General features: G+C 54.4%; 1 protein-coding gene across 1 annotated transcript; it reads right to left on the bottom strand.

Annotated features, from left to right (window-relative positions):
* Nucleotides 1-7,961: 7,961 nt before the first annotated feature.
* Nucleotides 7,962-17,858, bottom strand: ELF4 (E74 like ETS transcription factor 4). Its single transcript, XM_007958624.1, has 8 exons — nt 17,787-17,858; nt 14,384-14,555; nt 13,858-13,950; nt 12,664-12,855; nt 11,566-11,649; nt 11,283-11,475; nt 10,237-10,614; nt 7,962-8,766 (listed from the first exon to the last, which is right to left on the bottom strand). The coding sequence occupies exons 1-8, from the start codon at nt 17,856-17,858 to the stop codon at nt 7,962-7,964; spliced, it is 1,989 nt and encodes a 662-aa protein (XP_007956815.1).
* Between the last annotated feature and the right edge of the window lie 5,120 nt (nt 17,859-22,978).

Genomic DNA, 22,978 nt, shown 5'->3' with positions numbered 1-22,978 from the left:
CCCTAGCTGGGTGGCTGCATGATCTTAACTGCTCCCCTGCCCCCTGCTGCCCTCACCTCCCATGGTTCTGGTTTCCTAAGACCCAGCTACTGTGAAGCTAAGATGTCAGAGATCATACGAGCTTCAAGCTTCTAAAAAATGGCATTAGAAGCTCTGGCTCCCTCTGACTGCTGGCTCCAGAAGGCACCTGTTCCTGGGCAAAGGGAAGGGACTGTGTGACAGGACTATGGCGAGGCCCTTCTCAGCTATCTTTCTTGGGGCCTCTCACTGTGGCTGAAGTATCTGGGGAGCCATGGGCAGAGAGTGTATAGGTGAGGTGGTCTGTGTATCTGGCTGACTAACACCTAAAAAAACCCACAGACCAAAACTGTTGTTGTCAAGTCCATTCCTACTGCCTCGTGGGGCTTCCAAGGCTGTGAATCTCTGTGGAAGCACACTGCCACATCTTGTCTCCCTCAGAGCATCTGGCATATTTGTACCAGCAACGTTTTGGTTAGTAGCTGAGCACTTAGCCATTGCACCACTAGGGCACCATGACTGGTGTCCAGCCATGCCCAATGTGAGCTGGGAGCTGTTCTCTGTGCTCAAGCCCCAGGAGCTGGCCTTGACCCGGGCCTGGCTCTTTCTGCCCAGATGTAGGTATAGGGCATGATCCCCTCTGAGCCATACATCAGTCTTCCTCATTGGTCTTCCCTTCCCCGTTTCTGATCCCAAGACCCTCCAGAATAGCCTTTGTCCGGTTCACGAACAACCCCATAATGGTTCTAATTCAGGTTGATCCTCTGGTTGGAACTTGCAGTGAAGTAAAGAACAGACTTGGCAGTAGGTCAGGAAAGCCATGCAGTTCAAGGCATTCGAAGGGATGGGCCTCGATGTAGACAGGGCAAGGGGACTGGGGGGTCAGGGGTGACTTCCCAGGAGAGGTGATGCCTAGTTGATACTCAATAAGTGGAAAAGTAGGAATTAGGGGAAGCAAGGAAGAGTATTTGAACTGAGGGAACAATCTGAGCAAACACTTGAAGACAAAAGGGTGAAGATGTGCAGGCCACTACAACCCCTTGAGTATTAATGCCGCTGAAGGGGGAGGGGAGGGTGGGAGGAGGCATGGCTTGGGACCTTTTTGTCTTAGGTTTTGGGAACCATGGGAAGATTTTTTAACTGGTTAGTGACAGAGGTCAGGGGCTTGGGTTTGCTTTTGTTTTGATAAATACATAAAAATATGTTGGGGTGGGATAGGGAGAGAGAGGGGAAAGGGGGAATGTCATTCAGTCCCTTGAGAGAAGAGAGGATGGCGGGCAGGTGTGGGGGGTATTCTAAGGATTTCTATTTAAGGTAGGAGGTAGATGCTGTGGGCCAAGTCAAAACGCCCTCACAGGAGCGGGTTGGTGGTCCTTCAGGGTGCGCGCAGACCAGCCATGTCTATGTATGCGTGGCCCTGGATAGCAGTTTTCTGGTTTTCCTGCTTTGGGGCTCCTTTACTTACACCTCTCCCAGTGTCCTCCCACCGCCCTCCCAGCAGATTGCCAGGAAGAAGGCAGGAAGTGTAGGCTGTGAGGTTAATTCTGCCTCTTTGGTCTACATTGGGGTGAGGATGGTGGGTTCTTATTAAATGGTCTCCTAAACCATTCATCGCGGCCTAGAGCGAGCTCCACCACTGACGCCCTAGGCACACCGTGCGTGACAAGTAACCCTTTCTGGGGCCTTCATTGCTCCGTCTGCCCGACGGGGCTCAATTTACCAATAAGAGAATCATAGGCAAATCATGGCGAGGACACCTTGAGTGCTGGAAGTTAGTTCCTCCAGCCTACCCAGGAGGACCCCTCGTGGTGCAGTGGTTAAGCACTGAGCTGCTAACCAAAAGGTTGGCGGTTAGAACCACCAGGCACTCCTGGAAGAAAGATGAGGCATCTGGCAGTCTGTGTCCATAAAGATTTGTTGTTGTTAGGTGCCGTTGAGTTGCTTCCAACCCATCGCAATCCTATGTACAAAAGAACAAAACACTGCCTGGTCCCGCGCCATCCTCGCAATCTTTGCTGTGCTGAAGCCCATCCTGGCAGCCACTGTGTCAGTCCATCTCATTGAGGATTTTCTCCACTTTTGCTGACCCTCTACTTTAGCAAACATGATATACTTCTCCAGGGACTGGTCCCTTCTGACCATAAAGATAATAGCCTTGGAAATCATATAGGGCAGTTCCACTCTATCTTATAGTCGCTATGACTTGGAATTGACTGGTTTGCAGTGGGTTTTGGGTTTACCTATTAGGGAGCTCCGGTGGCATAGGGCCTAAGGCATTTGACTGCTAACCAGAAGGCTAGCGGTTCAAACCCACCAGCCACTCCTCAGAAGGAAGGTTGGGCAATCTACTTTTGCGTAGTGATATTGCCTCAGAAACCCAGGGAGGGGTCCCTATGACTCCGATCGACTCCACGGCAATAGTTGCATTGTTTGCGTTTACCTAAGGCATTGAACCTATAGAGGGAAGTTGGTTAATGGCAGTCTTAGCAGAATGTTCTTTGGGGTGAGGGGATGACAGGGAGGCCCTGCTCAAGTCTTCCTATTATTCCCCGAGAAAGGACTGTCCCCTATTTCCATATCCCTATTTAGAATCAGCCATTGAAATCCCTTGGAGCACAGGTCCACTGTGACACACACTGGGTTGCCCAGAGTCCACTGAGGGCAACTGGTTTTAGGCGTTTTTTGAGGATGGTGAATCGGGCAGTAAACAGCTCTTTCCCTCCTGCACTATATCGTATAACAGAACTCCCTGGGTGTTTTCCTTGTGTCCGGCCTCTGCCTTGGAGCGCGCGCTCGCGCGCGCGCTCGTGAGTGGTGGTTAGGGTGGGGATGGTCTGCCGCAAGGGCGTCCTGCTTGGCTGTGCGGGGGCGACGCCACGTTCTGGGCTTTCCAGGGGCTCCACGTGTCCCCGGAGGCTGGTGTCTGTTGCCTCCGGGCTCCGCGCCAGCCCTCTGGAGCTCAGGATCCCGCAGCGAGCGGTCAGGGCCGTCCGCTGCAAACGGCAGGAGCGGGCACCTGGCTGCCGAGCCAACATCAAGGTGGAACGCGCGGCCCACGTAAAGGTGGCCCTGCAGGCAGAGCGGGTGGGTAGGCCAGCAGGGCCAGCGGCTGGGATGCAGCCCACGCCCCGAGGGAGCAGCACCCCGGCCGGCCGCCGCGTGCTCACCTGCCGGGCGGAGGGGCGGGGCCGGTGTGACTGGCCAATGAGAAGAGGGCGTTCGATCGACCCGCTACATTCCGGGGGAAGTGGGGTAGTTGGAAGCTCCGGAGCAATGGGAGGCGTTGATGGAGGCCTGAGCATCTGGGGGACAGTTGGGGACGCTGGGGCCTGACAGAGGGATGGAAAAGATGCAGGCCGCCTCCGCCGGGAGCAGCAAGCCCCGCCCAGGCCCCCCGCCCGCCGTCTCCGGCTTGACATCGCCATCTGCTGGATGTCCGGGTCCACGCACGGCGTGCTAGGGCCGCGACTCTCGGAGGCTGATCGGGCGTTCGGCATGGTCTTCCAGCCCTGGGAGCGGCCCAGAGAGGCATGAGCTCACTCACTCCGGATCCAGATGCTTTGGCCACTCTTACAATACGTGATGGGGTCAAAAAGGGCTATGGTCGTCAGAATAACTCCTTATCCCGCCCCTCCCACTGTGGCCTGACAGCCCTGCCATTCAGTCCCGCCCAGGAATGAGGAGATAGTGGTGAGGCAGTTCCTGGAAGGAGGCAGAGGCTGGCCGGCCGAGGAAGGGAGTTCAGGAGTTGGCCTATTGTGCCTGGTGACAGCAAGGCACAGCTGGAAGCAACCCTGGGGTTCACGTGGAGCCCGTTCCTTGGACGTGGCTCTAGACATGAGCAAAGGAAGCAACTGCCTGGTGGTGTCACATGAGGTCTGAAGCTGGGATGGGCTCTCCATCTCCCACATCTCTTCTCTGCCATACATAGTACAGGCCTGAAGTCGCGGTAATTAGAGACAAGACTCATTCATTCTTTCACTAAACATTTATTGAACACCTACTGTGTGCCAGGCACTGTGCTAGGTGCTGGGGAACAGCAGTGACTAACACTCAGTCCTTGTCCTTGAGGAGCTCACAGTCTGTTGGAGGGGAAACATACACAAACCATTCATGAAGGCTCTACAATGTGCTAAGTGGTACAATAAGAGGTGCGTACAAAGTGCAGAGGGAGCTCAGAGGAAGCAGTAACATGGCAGCTGCTGGGGGCGGGGATTGGGTCCCCTCCATGGCATTGTCGCAGAGGCAGGGATGTGTCTGCCACATGACCCCTCTTCAAATGAGCCTGCCTTCTGAGGTTCTCTCTTGCCCTCTCCCATAAGTATATCAGCACAGGTTACTTTAGCAGAACACCTGGAGTAGGAAGGAAACTGGACAGGGAAGTCTCTTGAGGGACAGAGGGTGTTCAAAGTAGTAACAGATCTCCGATGCTAAGGTTGAGGGGTGGTGGTGTCATGAGGGTACCGAGCCCCAGGCAGTGGAACACCAGGACTGAGTGCCTCTGCATGTGGGAGGTCAGAGGTCACCTACCTCAAAGTTGGTTCCCTCTCTCCTACCAGCTTAATCAGTAACCGTCTGTTGCTGCTCAGTATGTTCTCAGAGTCTTCCCTGTTCTGCATGAGATACAGTCCCCCGCCCCTCGAGACGTAATTCATTAATTGGGAGACTAAGTAAGTATAGGTTGTTGAAGATTTCAGTAACAGTAACAGTGATTGTAATAGAGGACATGTCACAGACTGGTCACGATCACTCGCTATATGACTGGTGATTGCTGTGAGTTCCAAATCAAGACCTCACTTAAGAGGCTAGGCTGGCATGGGGGAGGCGGCTTCCACGAGTTGAGTCTTCAAGAACTGATGCGATTTAGTTGGTCCTAGAGGGGCTCGGCTGCTAACCGAAAGTTCAAGTCCACCCAGAAGTGCCTTGGAAGAAAGGCCTGGTGATTTGCTTCTAAAAATCACAGCTAAGAAAGCCACATGAAGCACAGTTCCACTGACACACACGGGGTCATCGGGAATCAGAGTCGACGGCACTTGGTAGGAAGAGAGATGCTAGGAACATTGTTGCTGAGCAGAACCAAGTGAAGAGGAGGGAAAAGGCCCAGGCATGCTCAGAGGCCCATGAGTCCATCAGTTTGATTGGAAGGGTGCCTTCATGTGGAGGAACAGTGGGAGAGACGATTGGAAAAGTCCATTACAACCTGATGGGAAGGGGCCTCGAGTGCCGGGCCAATGATTCAGGACTCTGTTTGAAGGCAAGGCTGATGCTAAACTTGAAATACTCGAACTACTGCCCTGAGCCCTCCAAGTGCCCCCCAACTCCTCCAGGAGCCCTGGATTGCCTCATGATCCAGCAACTAAAGAGTTCATGCCAACACCTAGGTGGCTTGGGGGTGAAATATTTTGAGTTCACTCCCACCTGTAGGCAGTGAGGAGCCAAGGGGGCTCTTAAGCAGGACGGAATTGGTGACCTGGCAGATCAGAGGGGGCACCGCTGATGACGCTGCAGAGGCACTGACATGTCCACGGGAGGGAAGCTAGGTGGTTGGATTTAAGCTCATGGCTCCAGGAACTTAGAAGAAAGACCAGATTTTAGAGTTGTGGTAAATTGCGCTTGATCTCTGGAGATGGGAGAAGAGGGACAAGTGAAGGCAGCCAGTGGACAGGCTCTGCTATTTCAAGGTTAGAAAGTCAGGGAAATGGTGCTATCATGAACAGAAATAAGCAAGGCGGGAACGTTTTCATTGTTTTGGAAACGTGTGTGTGTGTGTGTGTGTGTGTGTGTATGCGTGTGGCATCTAGGTGGAAAAGGCTGGCAGCCCACCAGTCTGCCAGGAGCTTGGGAGGAAAGAAGGGACTGGCATTCTAGACTTAGGGCTCATCCCCAAAGAGCCAAGCTGGAACCACAGGAATGGATGAGCCCCTTAGGGAGTATCCACATTTAAAGCTGTACATGAGAAGCTAGCACAGGCACAGAGGACAGGGCAGGAGAACCAGGCTAGTGCGGACAGAGGGCATGAGAAGTAGTGTCCTGTGCTGTGAGGGGTCATAGGAGCCGAAAACTGTGAAGAAGACATTGTATTTGACCGTAAGGGTATCTGGTGACCTTCGAAAGATGAGCTTTGCAGGGAGCGACGGAAACCAGATTTCAGGAGGGGCCAGAGCTGCCCCAGCCCATGCAGCGCATGTGTGCCCGTATCACAAAGGCAATCCCTTCTCAGGATGCTTCACTTTCAACCACCAGGAAATTGTCGTAACTGATTTTATTAGAAAAAGACATTTTAATGCCATCTGCTGGGGATGTGTAGTAAACGCACCCGCACAAGGAGAAGAGAGTGGGAGAGAATGACGTGGAGAAGGGAGAAGAGCAACACAGGGGAGGTAGGTAGGCCAAGTGCACAGCTTTGTACCAAGGACCTAAGCACGTCCGGAGGCACGGATTCACACCAGCCAAATTCACCAGAAAGATGTGGCTGTTTCCACGGCTGACACATCTTAGCCTTGCCCCAAAACTTGGCGGGAGAGAGAGAGGCTGATTCCAAGTGGGGCGAGGGGAGAGGACTCAGGTCTTCAGCTCCGGGGTTGGCTTTACAAGAGAATAGGTTGACCCTTCCTCAGAAAGACGACAGAGGAGTGATGTGGAGACGGGAGCCACCCCGGGAGGAAGGAGGGTTACAGATGAGGGGCATCTACTAGAGAAAGTGTGCGGGAGCCACCAGGGATGAGGGTGGGTTAATAACCCCATGAGATGAGTAGAAGGCAGGCTGGGTGGCAGGAGCAGAGTGCTGGAGGGCCCGGCCCACATCGCTCCGGGGGCTCTCCCCAGCAACGCCTCACAGCTGGGAAGTAGCCGGGGGCAAAAGGAATGCAGAGTCTCCGGGGGTGGAAATGGTGAACGTGGGTTAACGCACTCCACTGCTCACCAAAAGGCTGGAGGCTGGAGTCCACCCCGAAGTGCCTTGGAAAAGGCCCCGGCAACCACCTGCCGAGAACGTAGGCCAGGGTGCCAAAGCGGGCTGCTGTCCTGTGGAGGCTGGGGTTCTGGAAACGGCCCATGGCGAAGGCATGAAAGTTCAATGAATTCCGCCCGGCCTGATTTTGTGGCTGGCTCTGACCACGGAGGGGCACTTTGCTTCTGACTAACCCTTCAACAAAGCACTCTGGAGCAGTACCCCAAACTCCGGGAAGGTGCCTCAGGCTGGCCTGTGCCGGAGGCTGCCTAACACTGAGTTCTCCTCTCCCGCTTCGTGGTTTTATACCACTCGGCCTTCTCGTCCTTTCCAGCTGCACCCCCATCCCATGTACATTGTAGCTCGCTTATCTGGGACCTGTACCAACTGTGACAGCTCTCTAGATCTGGAGGATCCAACCTGTACCCCGTCGTCCCAGAGCAACTGAATCTCAGATTGTACATAGGGAATTACATCATGCTTTTCCCTTAAAACTAAAAAAAGTCCCCATGTCTGTGGCTGACCCATGGAGAGGTAACCTTGAAGACCTCACAGCTCCACCCCTGTTCTCCCTGAAGGAACTAAGATAGAGACTCACAGAGACACACAAATACATACAAAGATATTCACATATGGGATAGCAAGTTCCCTGTGCAGGGAATGTGGCTGGTGAACTGCCCTCAGGCAGGAGGCCACGTCTCTCTAAGCCCTGGCCTGGCCACTGACTTCTCCCTGGCCCAGGAGGCTTCCCTTCCATCACCAGGTTGGGCCATTAACCTGACAAGAGCATATCCTCTGATACTCTTGAGGGCCATGGTCTGATGCCAGCAAGGCTCAAACTGGGTGCAGCTTGGCCACGGTGATGCCAGGCAGGGGTGGGGGCTGAAATGTGAGGGCAGGGTACTCTGCGCAAGTCAGTCTCCACTAGAGGAAGGCCCTAAATGAAATGCTCCTCAACTCGGCCTAGTGGGCCACCCTTCCCCAACCCCTTTGCTTATATGTCATGGGGCTCCATCTTAATGAGGGAGGTTGGGTTGAATGGAGAGAAGGGGGCTGGGGTGGGGGATCTGGCCAGCAGGCTTCCAGAGGTGGTCACACTAGACTCGGCCATAAACAGGGACCCTGAGCCTGACGAGAGCTCAAGTTCAGCTACTGGGGTCAGCCCAACAGTGGGGTGGCTGGGTGCAGAGAAAGTCTGGTTCCCCATATGGTTCTGAATCTGGGAACCCCTGGGAACCACTTGGGTTGGGAGTGGCTGAAGGTGAGCCTGATCTCTCAGGAGCTCCCTCAGGGTCTCTTCAGGCACCAGCAGCCCCTCCATGGGGGCCCCAGTCACCATGCCCTGCACATAAGAGGAGGGCCTAAGCGGCCCCTCCTTGACCCCAGGGGCTGCTGTGGCACCGGAAGTCCTGATGAAGGCAGCAATGACAGTCCCAGGGGGCTGAGAGCTGGGCCCTGCTGGTCCAGCCCCCGTGAGTGGGGCTGGTGCTGGATTGGCTGGGCGGTTGGCCCCAGCCAGAAGTTGAGGGAGGCCACTGAGAATCAGTGGAGGCCCTGGCGCTGCCACCTGGCTCTCTTGGAAACTGGTGTTCAGAGGGAAAGAGGCCTGCAAAGTGAAGGTGTCCTTGAAGGATGAAGCAGGTGGAACACTCTGGAGAACCAGCTGGGTCGAAGCAGTAGTACTGGCGGGAGGCCCGTTGGTCAGGACCGTGGTCAGCGGGATTGTCTGCAGGGTCAAGGCTGAGCCTGACCCCACAGGGGCCACTCCTAGGTGGATGTTGCTGGGCATGGAAGAAGTACTGAGAAGAAACAGAAAACAGATTTGGTTAAGACCATAGGTATGCCCCAATTGGTTCGAAAAGAGGGCCCAGGAGGAGGGAAGCTGAAGGTGTTTGGGGGGGGGGTGGTTTTACTTGTTGCTGACAAGTCGATTCTGACCCATGGCAACTTCGTGTGTCACAGAGTAGAACAGCTCCATAGGGTTTTTTTGGTTACGGTCTTTATATAAGCCGATTGCCAGGCCCTTCTTCCATAGTGCTGCTGGATGGGTTCAAACCATCAACCTTTGGGTTTAATAGTTGAGTGGAAACCATTTGCACCACCCAGGGACCTGGTTGTAGCTGACGTTTATTGAGTGCTTAGTGCAGGTCAGGGATCATTCTGAGTGCTTTATGTGCAGTATTTCACTCAATCCTCCTAACAGCCCCAAAATTTATAGGATTAATAATCGGATTTTACTATTGGAGGCAACTGAGGTTATGTAACTTGCCCAAAAGCACACAGCTACTACGTAGTAGAGCAGGGACTCACATCGAGGCTTGCTGACTCCAGAGCCCATGTCCCCTCACCATTCTACTCTGTCGCCTCTTCTCATTAGAAGAGTACACCAGTGAGGTGAGAGGTACATGATGCAGAACCAGGAAAAAGTCCAACCTTTTCAGAGCGAATTGGGGGCACCTTAGCATGCAAGCCTGAAGAAGACTTGATGCTTCTGAGTTGTGGTGCTGGCGAAGAATACTGGAAGTACCATGGACTGCTAAAAGAACTAACAAATCTGTCCTGGAAGAAGTGCATCCGGAATGGCCAGCCTTTGTCTCACCTACTTTGGTCAGGTTGTCATGTTGGAGAAGGATATCATGCTCGGTAAAGTGGAGGGTCAGCGTAAAAGGGGAGGGCCCTCAACGAGATGGACTGACACAGTGGCTGCAGCGATGGGCTCAGGTCTAGCAGGGATCAAGAGGCTCGCACAGGACCGGGCGGTGTTTCATTCTGTTGTACATAAGGTCGCTGTGAGTCAGAGATGACTTGACAGCACCGAATGACAACAACAAGTAGCAGGGACCAGGAGTAGTGAGAACTTTCTGGCTGGGCCTGGAGGTCCTGAGGAAGGGAGTGCAGACGACTCTGCAGCATCCTCTGCCGCCTCTTCTTCGGAGTGAAAGGCGCTCAGAGGGAATGGGCCACGGTGGGTAGGCATCTGGGGGGGCTGCCTGGAGGAGAACACTGGTATGCCAGGAGCAGCCCCAGCGGGTGGCAGAAGCCTCCCCCAGGTCAAGTGCTGGCTCTCCCATTACCTCGGTGTGTGACCTTGGTTGGGCAAGTCACTTTTTCCTCTCTTGACCAACAGTGCCCCACTGGCATCCTAGGGATTCTGTGAGAGACCCATGAGGCCAGAGACACAGAAGAGCTTTGCAAGAAGTTCAAGACTGACCCCCACACACACACCCAAGCTGTTATGGGTAGAATCCTAATTAGTCTGCTGCTCTTACCTCATGGCCTGGGTGAGTTTGGCCTGGCTGTCTGGTGGAGAGACACGCACAGTGGAGGTAGTGGGAATCTCCTCATCTACAGACAGGCCCAGTTCCAGACTCGCGGATGGCTGTAGACCAACGTGTGCAACCTTTGGCTTCTCCCAGGAAAGACCACCCTTGCCCTGGGTGGTGGCTCTGGATGAGACCCTGGAGCTGGCTCGGCGGGTGGTGGCGGTGGAAGAAGTGGAGGAGGTGGAGGCCTGAGGGGACTCAGCTGTGGCTTCACTTCTCTCGTCCTCATCTTCAATCACCACCAGGTCTTTGGGCATCTCCTTAAACTGGTACACCAGCCTCTGCCCTTCCACTTTGGCAAGGATTCCTCTCTGGTAGTAATATCTGAGGGACACACATTGAAGAGTGGGGAGTCAGTTAGGGACTGAGTGGTGAGGCCATCCCACTCTCTCTCCCTGACACACCGTGCTATAGGAGGACTGCAGAGGCAGGAGACTGAGGCTGGCAGGGGAGCCAAGCAGGAGACCAAGGGCAAGGACAAGAGTAAGTGCAAGTCTTGGACTTGGAAGGCTTTTAGGAAATGTCAAAGATTCCTGCCGCCCCCCCCCCCCATCAGAGACTCGATGATAATTAAAGGTTTTTAAATGCCAAACCCCACCTTGCTTTGGGGTGAAGGACAGGGGTGAATAGGGATGGAACATAAGTGAGGGGACAGTTGGCCAGGCTTTCAGCCATCTCCTAGCCTGAGAGACCAACTCAAGCCTGTCTCCCTGCATCTCTGGCCTGCAAAACACAAAGAGAGCCCTTCTTGGGGGTGGGAAGTCCCAAAATGCTCTTCTTGCTATAAAAAGAGGCAAGGCTAGGGCAGAGGTGCAAGAGGAAGGGGGTTTTCCCTCCCAGAGGTCCAGGGGCGAGCAGATGGGAGGCCTATAAGAGCCAAGTCCTCAAAGGACTAGTCACGCCTCCATTACAATAGGAGAGACTCTTTGGACCTAAAGCAGTGCTTGGTGATGGTCACCGGATAGGGACCCTGTGCCGCAGCAGCTGCCTACCTTAGGGCCCGCCCCATTGTCTCATAGTTCATGTCAGGCTTGTTTTTCTGCTTCCCCCACAGCTTGGACACAGCTTTGGAGTCCACCAGCTTGAAGATGCCTTTCTCTCGCTGGGTCCACTTGATGTACTTGGGACAGGTGTTTCTGTCCTGCAGAAGTGCCAGGAGGAACTCCCACAGATAGATGGTGCTGCCTGCAGATGAGCAGGCAGTCAGGGGTCGCCTGGGAACCCCGGAGGCAGAGAAAGGGTTTCCCTCCCACCTCACTGTCCTCCCAGCCATACCTTTGCCATCCTTGGATTTTTTCCGTATGGGGATGCTGGGGTCAGTGACAGGTGAGGTACTTCGGTTGCCCTTTGTCTTCCGGACTGTGAGAGGGAGTGGGAGAGCAGGATGAGGCTGAGATCATGGTGAGCTGAGGGAGGGAGGGCCCGGGAGCTCAGCCGGTGGGGTGGAGGCAGCAAGTCATGGGGGCTGGAGGCTCAGCTATCAGGGGTCCACCCTGCTCAATGGTCCGCCTTCATTTCCAGACCCAAACGTAGCACTTTAAATGCATCTAGGCCATGGGGAAATGTATTGGTGTTGCGTTGTTAGGTGCCATTGAGTCGATTCCAACTCATAGCAACCCCATGTGGCAGAGTGGAACTGTCCCATAAGGTCTTCTAGGCTGTCATCTTTATGAGGTAGATCACCAGGTCTTTCTCCCATGGAGCCACTGGGTCAATTTGAACCGCCAACCCTTAGGTTAGCACCCAAATGCTTAACCGTTGTCACCAGGGCTCCTTCAGTCAATGTCCTAAGAACATTCTCTGCTGACCCTAGGTTTTGGAATGGAGAGGCAGCCTAAAGGCAGGCCAGGTGGCGCTGCATTCTAGTTGCCATGCTGACGAGGTGATATCAACCAGCTTGTCACCTGAGTAAATCAGTAACACCAGGGCTTGGCAAAGCCCAGAGCCCTCTCCCATGTGTGACCTCAACTTCATAAGCGCCACAGAAGGGAGATAAGCACATGGTGGATGACTCATCTTTGATAGGCAGAGGCCCCTGAGGTATAAGCCTGGGGTCTGAACTGGCAGCCTAGGCCTCAGCCCATGAGGATCCTCTGCATTTCTGGAAGCGCTTACATCTTGTGGGGCAGACAGGAGCTGAGGAGAAATGGCAGGCCTTGGGTAGGCCAGCCCATGAAGGCCAGACGTTAACAGATGGGGTGCCTGTTAGAACCTCGCTGCCACACCAAAGAACTGACCTCTTAGCATGACCATGAGCCATGGCTTGGTCCTCCCTTATGGTCTCCCTGACCCTTCCACCCACTGCCCAGCTCCTCACACACACACACACACACACATGTGCACGTGCATTTGCACACGCACACGTGCACTTACTTCTCTTCTTTGATTTTCCAGTCTTTTTAGCATTCTCCTCTGGGAAGCTCTTCTCCTCCAGAGAGTGCCCCTCCTGGTCACCAGTGTCACCACCCCTGCTCAGGGTTTCAGGTTCAGAGGCAGGAAACAGGTAGTTGGGCACAGAGACGGCTGGAGCAGTGTCTGAGTCTGGGAGCATTTCAGAGGTGCTGACTGCAAGAGGGAAGGCCTGAGGTGAGTGGGGCTTGTCACAGGGGCTCTCCCAAGGCTAGAGAGATGGGCAGGCCCCAGAAGAGAGGGTGCTGTTCGACATAGCACCCAGTGCAAAATGCTTCCAAGAACACCTCAGGTGTCTTCCACTGTGAGGGGAGGGGCCTTCTACAGAGCTGTGGACACAAGCTGCCCCAGTCACACCTGTCACATTGAGAACCCACCGGTGGTGGTGGGGAAGCCTCAAGGTGGCAACCAGGGTAAAGAGCCACCTTGATTTAGTCACTCACTCAGTTCACAACTCAAAGGAGTCTGAGAACTCAGCCCAATTCCTCTGCTTGACTGAGACCCAGAGATGGCAAGGCATGTGGTCAAAGTCACAAAGCAAGTCACTGTCTGGGACCTGTTGGCACGCAGGAAAGACTTGGTGAATCCGGAAGGAAAATTTGTGACAGTCAGGATTAGAATTGCTAGGACTCTTCACTTTCAGCTCCAGGGCTTTTTTCCCCAGTGTGTCACAACGCCTCCTTGAGAAAGGGTGGGTAAGGCAGTAGTTCCCCTTTGGCATTAGGGCATATGCAGGAGGGGAGGCAGTTGGCGGGGGCTTGCCTTAGGGGCCCTCAGGGATCAGCAGGGATCCGAGCCCTTTAAGGGGCTGGCCTCCAGTAACAGGGAAGGGATGAGGAGGTTCCTAGCCTGGTTCATTTCTAAATGTCCTAGGTGAGTGCCCCAAATCAGTCACATCCTATATCTCTTTGTCTCTCTGGGAGCCAGACACGAGAGTAGAGAGGCTGGAAAAGCCACTGGCCACCGTTTCCACATCTACAGTGCTCCCTTGACCCCCCCCCTTCCCATTCCCATTATGACTCAAGAGTGTGTGTACGTGTATAGTGATGGTCACATGCCTGAGCATACACGTGTTTGAGAGTCCAATAACGTTAGGTGATATTTAAGAACAGAATTTTGGGTTGCCTTGAGCAGTCAGTCACCGCGGTGCCAACTTACAGATCTGCTTCTCATCCAGGACGTTGTTGGGAGATTCCACATTGAGCAAGACTTCAGTGGTTGACATGGTGGGTGATGTTGCCTCATTGTCATCTGACCCCAGTTCAAAGAGGGGGAAGAGAAAAAAAGTCCCCTCAGGACATAGGGCACAGGGCAAGGGGTACAGCTAGAATCAGAGCCAGCCCAGAGGATGGTGTTAAGGAGCTAAGTAAGCAGAGATCCCACAAGACAGCCTGGAAGGATCAGCGCCCTGCCCGCCATATTTCACCCTTTTCTCCACACCTCCCCAGCTGGCCTCCACTCCTCATTGTCCCACCCCATCCCCAAAGATCATGAATCCACTAAGACAGGTCCCCTCCTCTGTGAAGCATCACTACCTTTTGCTCATCCTAACCACCCTCTCTTCCAACTGCTGGGGGCCTTGCCCATGCTGCCTGGAATCACTAGGGGCCATTGTAGTCTACTGGGCCCTGAAAACAGGAGCCCTCTCTTTGACAGCCCTTCCCTGCCCAGGAAGAGGACAGACCTGCCAACAGAAACCTGCCCTCCAGGATCTGATTCTCCGCCATGCACAGGGTCCCGTCCGTTAGAATGCCGTTGTGAACATCGTCCAGCTCCAGGCCTGAGTACAGATGCACTAATTCAGGGTAGGGTACCTGCTCCACAATCACAGCTGGGAACACCGAGGGATCTTCCAGCTGTGGAGAAGACAGGCATCTGGTTCAAGGCCCAGCCACCCCTGCTAAGAAGCCCTCCCCCCTTCCCAAGTCTGGCCCTTCATGTAGTTCCTAATTCTTGGAGCCCTGAAGGGCTGTCCTCTGTAGAGGCTGATGTTGCCCTTGGTACAGCATCACTGGGTGATACTTTGCATGCTTTTTCTTTCCTTTTTTTTTTTTTTTTTTTTTTTTTTTTTTTTTTTTTTTTAGTGGCTCCAAACAACACAAGTTTATTATCCTACAGTTCTGGAGGTCAGAAGTCCAACACAGGTCTCCCTGGGCTAAAACTAAGGTGTTAGGAGGGCTGTGTTCCCTTCTGTGGGCACTAGGGGGAGCATCCCTTTCCTTGCCTTTTCCAGCTTCCAGAGGCTACTTGCATTCCTTGGCTTGTGGCCCCTTCCTCCATCTTCAAAGCCAGCAACTAAGGCTAAGTCCTTCTCACGCTGCTCTTTCTCTAGTTGTCCCTTGTCTGCCTCCCTCTTTCACTTGTCGTTGTTGTTGTTATGTGCCGTAGAGTCGGCCTGGACTCATAGCGACCCCTCCTTGGGTTTCCGAGGCAGTATCACTACGGAAGTAGGATTGCCCAACCTTCCTTCCGAGGAACCCTCTTTCACTTATAAGGACCTTAATGATAACATTGGGCTGGATAATCTGGGCCACTTTCCCTATTTTAAGGTCAACGAATTAGCAACCTTAGTTCCAATGCAACTTCATCCCCCCTTGCCACCTAACCTTACATAGTCACAGATGCCAGGGATTAGCATATTCACATTTTGGGAGGAGGGCATTTTCCCCGACTACCACAGACCCCTTTGCTTCCCAGGCCAGGGGAAGGAAATCAGAATGGGTGATGTGATCGAGGAGATAAAAGGGAAAAGGGAGGGAGGTTGAGGGCATCCTCGACTTTTCATTTCTCTGTGGGAGCGGACAAGGAGTTGTTTGCTGAAGGTGAACGGGCAGGTGTGGCGGTGGGAGCTGAGAATAGCCTCTGTGGAAAACAGAGGCCATCACTGAGCAGATGGTTGTTCGCTGACCTTGAGTCAATTCGGACTCAGGCGACCCCATGTGTGTCAGAGTAGAACTGCTCTACAGGGTCCAAGGCCATGACCTTTCAGAAGCGGACCACCAGGCCTGTCTTCCGAGGTGCCTCTGGGCGGGTTCGAACTGGCAGCCTTTCGGCCAGTACTTGAACACTTAACCACGTGCACCACCAGGAATTCCGCTGGGTAGACCAGAAACAAGTAAAACAGAATGACAAATTGCTTTGAGGGCCCATGTTAGGTTAGACATTTTCTCTTCTTATCCCTGTACTGGGAGCTGTGGTAGCACAGTGCCTAAGGCACTTGACTGCTAACCAGAAGACTGGCGGTTCAAACCCACCAGCCACTCCTCAGAAGGAAGGTTGGGCAATCTACTTCTGTAGTGATACTGCCTCAGAAACCCAAGGAGGGGTCACTATGAGTCGGGGCTGACTCGATGGCACATAACAACAACATCCCTGTACTATGCCTTCCACTGGGCTAAGCACACCAAATTTCTGCCCTCTAGTGGATTCTGACTCATAGCGACCCTACAGGACAGGATAGAACTGCCCCATAGGGTTTCCAAGGCTGTAAATCTTTGTGGAAACAGACTGCCTCATCTTTCTCCTGCAGAGTGGCTGGTGGGTTCAAACCCCCTACCTTTCACTTAGAAGCCAAGCGCTTTAACGACTGTACCACTGGGGTTCACTTTAGGTACGCCAGTATTGATAAAAAGTGTTCCACCACAACTATAGGGAAGAGCTGCATATAAAGTAGAATGTGCTAAAATTCCCACTAGGGGGCAGCCTTTGGCAGGCTGCTGGAGACTGGACAAAGCTTTCCTTCCTCCCAGGGATTTAGGATAAAGAGCAGAATTAGGCTTTGATGTGCACACGCCCCTTCCCCAAAATAACACGTCATTGAATCAAATCCAACTCATAGGACCCTATAGGACAGAGTAGAACTACCCCCTAGGGTTTCCAAGGCTATAATCTTTATGGAAGCAGACTGCCTCATCTTTCTCCAGGGGGTGGCTGGTAGGTTCAAACCACTGCCCTTTCGGTTAGCAGCTGAGTGCTTAACCACTGGACCACCGGGGCTCCTAAAACAAAAACCAAACTCACTCCAAGTCGATTCTGACTCATAGCGACCCCCATTGGGTTTCCGAGGTGGTAAATCTTTACAGAAGTAGATTGCCCAGTCTTCCTTCTGTGGAGTGGCTGGTGGGTTTGAACCACCAACCTTCTGGTTAGCAGTCAATGCCTTGGGCAATCCACCACAAGAACTCCTTTCAGGGCTGCTAGAGATGGCTAATCCAGCTGGATTTCCTGGTAGCCCGAACAAGGTAGGGACTGGAGTTGTCTAGGTGACAGTGTGGTCAAACTGGGATCACAACCCAGGGCTTCTGACTCCTAGTCTTCCATTCCGTCTTTCTCCATTTTGTGGAAGGCATGGAGGGTGGCAGTGAGTGTGCCAGGCCACCATCCAATGGGTACATGTAAGTGCCTGGAAAGCACGCCCGCCCGGCCCCTGTGCAGGGCAAGGTATGGAGCAGTGGGGAGGTGAGCACCAGAATGCTGTCCTAGTTTCCAGCTCCCTCCCACCCAAAGACCCCGTTTCCAGCTTGTTTGTGAATCCTCAGGTTATTGAGGCCACAAAGACAGTCATGTGAGAGCCCGTCAACAGGGCTAGAGACACGAGTATAAAGACGCCAGGGGTTGGACTCCACCCTGAAGTTGCTTCCAGCTGGCAGGGCTCCCTCTTGCTATGTGGTCATCCCAGCACCTCTCTCACTGTGACACTCAGGGTGAAGGGGAGTGGCCAAAAGATCATCTGGTTGTCAGTCTACACCTTGTGCACTCAGTGCACACTGCTGACCGACCAACAGCTCAGCTGATCTGCTTAGCAGCTGCTTGGCTGGCTTGGTGGCTGCACGTGCCACATAACTACAAGCGGACAACTGGCTCACTAAATGACCACGCAGTGCCTACTGATGGGCCACTTGAGTGACTCTGTAGCATACAGTCTGGTTGTCAAGCAGGCACAGTGCTGTAAGCGTAGTAGGTGCTTTGTCAATATTTGCTGACTGGCCAGCCATCGAGCTGGCTGGATCACTGGCTGGCTGCCTGCTTGTGTGTGTCTATCTTTCTGGCCATGCTAGCTGACTGTGCTTTGGTCTCTGGGCTCATACCTGGTGGATGTCATCCATCCCGTTGCTTGCAAACTCAAAGATCAGGTCACTGGGCTGCAAGGTAATAGCCATGCTGCCTTCTCAGAGAGCTGGCTGAAGGATTTGCAGGGCCCTCTGGTGTTGTGGGGTTTTCTTGAAGAAGAGATGCTACTAGGGCACCTTGGAGCCTAGAGCATACACTCCGAGCCACAGTAAAGGTAAAACAGGGGCTGCAGAGAGCTGGAGTTGGCGTTGGCCTAAGCCACGCTCAGGGCCGCATGCTGGGCTGGGCCAACCACAGGAGCGACCTAGGAGAAGAGAGAGATGGGCCATGAGTAAGTCATCTTCCTCGAGTGAACGTTCTAGGACAGCTGGTGAACCAGAGAGACCTGGCCATGCCAGGGAAGATTGCCAGGAAGAGAAGACTGTGGGAGAGGAAAGAGGAAGGAGAAGAAAGGAGGCAAGTAAAGAACAAGGGAGAAGAGAAAGTCAGTCCATCACCTGAAGTGGGAAGGGGCCGAGCTGTGGTGCCCCAGGGACACACAGCCTCTTACTCTCCCCATCCCTGTCTTCCTCCAGAGAAGGTGACAGGTGGAGGGACTTTGGGCACTCTGCACCCAGAGACTAACTCCTAGGGTGCAGCCATGGAGGAAGCCAGGTTTAGCCTCAGGGAGGACATGAGGAAGCCCCAAAATCCCCTTGGCTTGGGAAGGAATCTTGTGTGAAGGGTGTTGGCGGGGCCGTGTGGGTGAGGAGAGCGCTGTCACCATTGGCTCAGTCACCTGGGGAGCTGGGGCACCCCAGCTCTGACAGGTGGAGTCTGCAGAGGAAGAACTGTCTCACTATAGGGTTGTGTTGTGTCAGGGACAGTGATGGCTGAACCGAGCTCTCAGGGCAGGGACTCTCAGACCTGGCCCTTCCTCCAGAGTGCCAGGTGGGCCAGATGACCTGGGGCTCACCAGTGCCCTCCCACTCCCAGGGCTGGAGAGGACAGGCTCTCGGTGCTATGTGTGGCTTTATATTCTTGGTTCAGCTTTGCTTTCAGTTTCAAGATTGAACTGTCACCCTGGGAACTTGTGAGGAGAGCCCTGGCTGGGGGAGGGGCCAGCGGAAACATCCCCATCCTCCAGGGCTGGATAAGGTGTCTGCTACAGCCCCCACCACCACCACACATACCCTCTGCTCCCCGAATCCCTCCCGTGCTTGGTCTGTGCCTCACACGCTAGTGTGTCCTTTGGTCTCCCGTGGTTTTCTGTGTCTCCACTCCTCAGGACTGTCAACCCTGGTGCTGGTCTTCAACACTGCAGTCTCAGCATCACACCTAGGCTGCCCCCCAAAGCTGTCCCTCCCACTCCGACTTCCCTCCCAGGCAACCTGCTCTGCCCATCAGCCCCTCAACATGGGCTTCTCCACTTGCAGGTACCATGTCTTTGGCCCTTGTTAGCGTTGTTGCTAGCTGCCTTTGAGTTGGCCCCCGATTCATGGCAACCCCATGCAGGATAGAACAAAGGGCTGCCCGATCCTGCACCATCCCCACTACTGACTGTTGTGATCCGTGGGGCTTTTACTGGCTAATTTTTGGAAGTAGATCGCCAGATCTTTCTTCCTAGTCTATCGTAGTCTGGAAGCTCTGCTGAAACCTGTTCAGCCATCATTGTTGTTGTTGTTGTTGTTGTTATGTGCCGTCGAGTCGGCCCCGACTCATAGCGACCCCTCCTTGGGTTTCCGAGGCAGTATCACTACGGAAGTAGGATTGCCCAACCTTCCTTCCGAGGAGTGGCTGGTGGGTTTGAACCGCCAGCCTTCTGGTGAGCAGTCAAGTGCTTTAGCCACTATGCTACCATTCAAGTCCCCACTTGGCTTGTGGTGCATTGGTGGGGAATTGAACCTGAGTCTCTCATATGGACGGTAAAATTTCTACCACGAACCACCACTGCCCCTCTTTGGCCCTTAGGGTTGATTTTAGTGGTATTCACAGGCATGTGTGTGTGTGTGTGTGTGTGTGTAAGCGCGCGCGCATGCACGTTATTCACAGCCTAGTTCAACCTTGAGCACCTGGAGAACTGGAGCCATGCACACACAGTAGGAGCAGCACACTTGACCCCTACCTCCTTGACGCATCCTGGGCATTGCTAGGGTGGCAAAACCTTCTCCTGGCCTGGAAAGAAATGAGGAACTGCAGAAAGGGGGAAAGAGGAGGAAAGGGAGGGGACCACGGGTGACCTCCCTGATGACCGCTTTCCCCCACAGGAGACACCCAAGCCTCTCCCACTTCCTTTCCGTTAGCCCACAGGGCTGGCTCCGCCCTCTCCCCCACCCCCACACCTTTCCACCCACCCCTAATAAAAAACCTCGAGAAGTCGCTCAACCCATCCTGGCAGGTCTGAGTTTCTCTAGTGGGTTTCTGAGTGGGTGAGTGAGAGCCTGAGCCCTGCAAGGTCCCCCTCAAGCAGGGTGAGTGGAGGCATGGGGCAGGCAGCGTCCTAGCCCTGAGTGCTACCCCGCCCTGGCAGATCCTGACTGACCAGGTTTCCCATAGCCAGCCAAGCCTCTAGGGGCCATTTATGCTTGGAAGGTCTGTCTCCCCTGCCCCAGGCCTGCATTCCACAGCTCCCCACCCTGCCAGGGGCCTGTCTGTCTGCCCCCAGCAGCATTTGCACAAGCACACTAGCACTCGTCAAACGAAAGGGGATCGCTTTCACCTAATCCCACTTTGTCTAAACACGAAACTCCTATGTCTGCTCCCCTTGCGCTGAGGTCATCCCGCCAGGGCCCTTCCACCCAGGTTTGCTCATCTCTGGCTTCTCTGTGCAGATCAGTATTTCAAGTTTGCTAGTCTACGGCTGTGGCCTACTGCCTGGGGAATGTCCACGCATCTTCCTACCACCCCCAGTAGCCAGTGGCTTCCTTGAGGGCGAGGACAGCTGTGTGCTGGTTCTTGGCAAAGCCTTATCCCCTCCCGCTGAGGCTGTCATGTAGGAGACGTGGGATGAGTGCCTGAATGAACGAATGAATGGGGCAATGAGTGTAGCCATGTGTGCACTGGGTGCAGGGTGGGGGCCACGCACCATGACTGCACGTTATGTGCCTTCTTGTTGTTGGATGCTGCTGAGTCGATTCCGACTCTCAGTGGCCCCAGGTGACAGTAGAAAAGCCCCACAGGGTTTCCATGGCTGCAGTCTTACTGGACAAGTCACCAGGCCTTTCTCCTGCTCAGCCACCGGGTGGGTTTGAACCGAAAGCCTTTCAGTTAGCAGCCGGGCATTTAACCCTTGCGCCACCAGGACTCCTGTGTGTGTGCTACATTGGTGCATTGTCAGTTACAGGGGGGCACACTGTTAACAGTGGGTGTGTGGGGGGGGGCAGGAAGTGTGCATGTGTCCTGAGTGTGGGAACGTGTGTGGGAGAGCCTGTGTGTGTCAAGGGGCTACCCTGGTCTGGCCTGCAGCACCGCAAGCTGAGTCGCCAGTTCCTTCTCCTCCCGGCCAGCCTGTGCTGCTTCGTGACAATGACAGACCGAGGCTGACGCTAGCTGGAAGTGGCTGTGGTGAAGATGGGGGGGGCGGGGCAGGGGCTGGCCGGGCCACCCAATCCCCCCCACACACAGAGCAAATTCCAAGTTGGCTGCTTCCCAGGAAGAAAGTGCCATCAGCGATCTGTCAGTGGCCCACGGGTCCTGGGGGTGGGTCCCCCAAAGTACCACTCTACTGGAGGTGGGGTGAGGGGAGGGAAGGTCACTTTCCACTCCGTTGCATGGACCCCTTGGCAGTCCTCAAGAGAAGAGGCTTGAAATAAAAGGGCGGGGCTAACCTAGTCGCCTTCTTCCATCTGGTTGGCATGTTTCAAGCTCTAAATTCAGGAGTAGTCCAGGATTGTGAGATGGTACCCAGCACCCAAGAATGACATTGGGGATCTTGTTCTGTCCCAGGCTCTACCCTGAAGCTCAGGTGGTGGTAGGGGGCTACTGGGAAGGGGTCCAGGGTGGAACTCGCTTCCCACTCTCTAGGCCAAGGCTAAAAAGCCCCTCCCCCTCCCCAGTGAAACCTTCCAGGCCAGAACATTTCCCCTCCCCCGTCAGATGTTTGAGGATTTGAAAGTGAGAGCTGGGGAGACGTTTGCATGTTCGCTCACTCTCCCCTGCAGAGGACTGAACCCCCCCCACCCCACCCCCAGACCCGGTCCCTCAAAATAACCTCCCTCTCCCAGGAACCTGAAACCAAAGAAGCCACCAGCACAGAAAGCCCGCCCCGCTGACTGACGGCCAGAGAGGCCCACACCAGGGGCTCCCCTCTCTGGCCTCCATACAAGAGCCCTTTGGCTGGGAGGCAGCTTCAGTGGCCTGGAGCCCTGGACACTGCCTGGCCGGCCAAGTAGGGGGCTGGGGGTACACACAGACACTTGGCTGAAGGAATTGAGGTGCCTGGGAGCCCTTAGCAACTGGTGTTGAATCCCCCACCCCCGCCCCGCCCTGGTTCATCGCTGCAGCACACAGCTGGCTCCAGTCAAAGTCGAAGTCTTCTCCCAGGGTGGCAAGAGCTCTGCTCAGTCGAGGCCCTGAAGGGTTCCTAGCTCCACGGCCTGGCTCCATGGGCTGCAAATAAAGCCTTTGCGAGAGTCCCTGCCCTTGGTTGCTGGGTGTGAGTCCCTATGCCACTAGAGCGAGTGAGTGAGCAAGAGAGGTCACGCGCTGTCCCCAGCCTGCAAACGCACACCTCTGGCCCACTGTGGTTCCCACTGCATTTCAAACCCAAAGCAAAACAGAAGTGGTTTGGGGTGCTTCAGCCTCAGCATAGTCTGGCCGCCTTCAGACGCACAGACCCTTTCTGAGTCTGTCACTGGAACATGTCAAGTAGTGTCCAGCGCCCACCCAGCGGTGCCTCCCCTACAGGAAGCAGCCCCTATGTGAGAGCCACGTCTGCAGTCCCTGTAGCGTGAGTTTAAATCTATCCCACTCGCCTGAGCCAATGGCTCTCACAGAATTGCTGGTAACACCCGTGGCACTTTCACGCATGCCAAGAAACATGGGGGCCAGATGGTCAGCTGGGCCACAAAGCAGAATACTCTTTTCCCAGTCTCTCGTCTTCTGGGAGCCAGTTCTCACTCCTGAAATACCCTGTCCTCCGTGAAATACCCTGTCTCCATGAGAATTCCTTTCTGGAATTCTCTGGAAAGGAAGTGACAATTTCCTTCATGCCATTTCCCACTCCCTCAAC

This window comes from Orycteropus afer, unplaced genomic scaffold (assembly GCF_000298275.1).
Source record: "Orycteropus afer afer isolate SDZICR_OR568_19922 unplaced genomic scaffold, OryAfe1.0 scaffold01054, whole genome shotgun sequence".
Taxonomy (NCBI): domain Eukaryota; kingdom Metazoa; phylum Chordata; class Mammalia; order Tubulidentata; family Orycteropodidae; genus Orycteropus; species Orycteropus afer.
Note: the sequence above shows the minus strand (reverse complement) of the source record. Positions and strands in the feature narration are given on the sequence as shown.

Excerpts from the sequence above, each read along its gene's own strand:
- ELF4 (XM_007958624.1), bottom strand. The coding sequence starts at position 17,858 with ATGGCTATTACCTTGCAGCCCAGTGACCTGATCTTTGAGTTTGCAAGC. Across the intron at positions 13,951-14,383 it reads GGGCAGGTTTCTGTTGGCAG|ATGACAATGAGGCAACATCA; the intron begins GTCTGTCCTCTT and ends AACTGGGGTCAG. Across the intron at positions 11,650-12,663 it reads TGGAAAATCAAAGAAGAGAA|TCCGGAAGACAAAGGGCAAC; the intron begins GTAAGTGCACGT and ends TCCCTCTCACAG.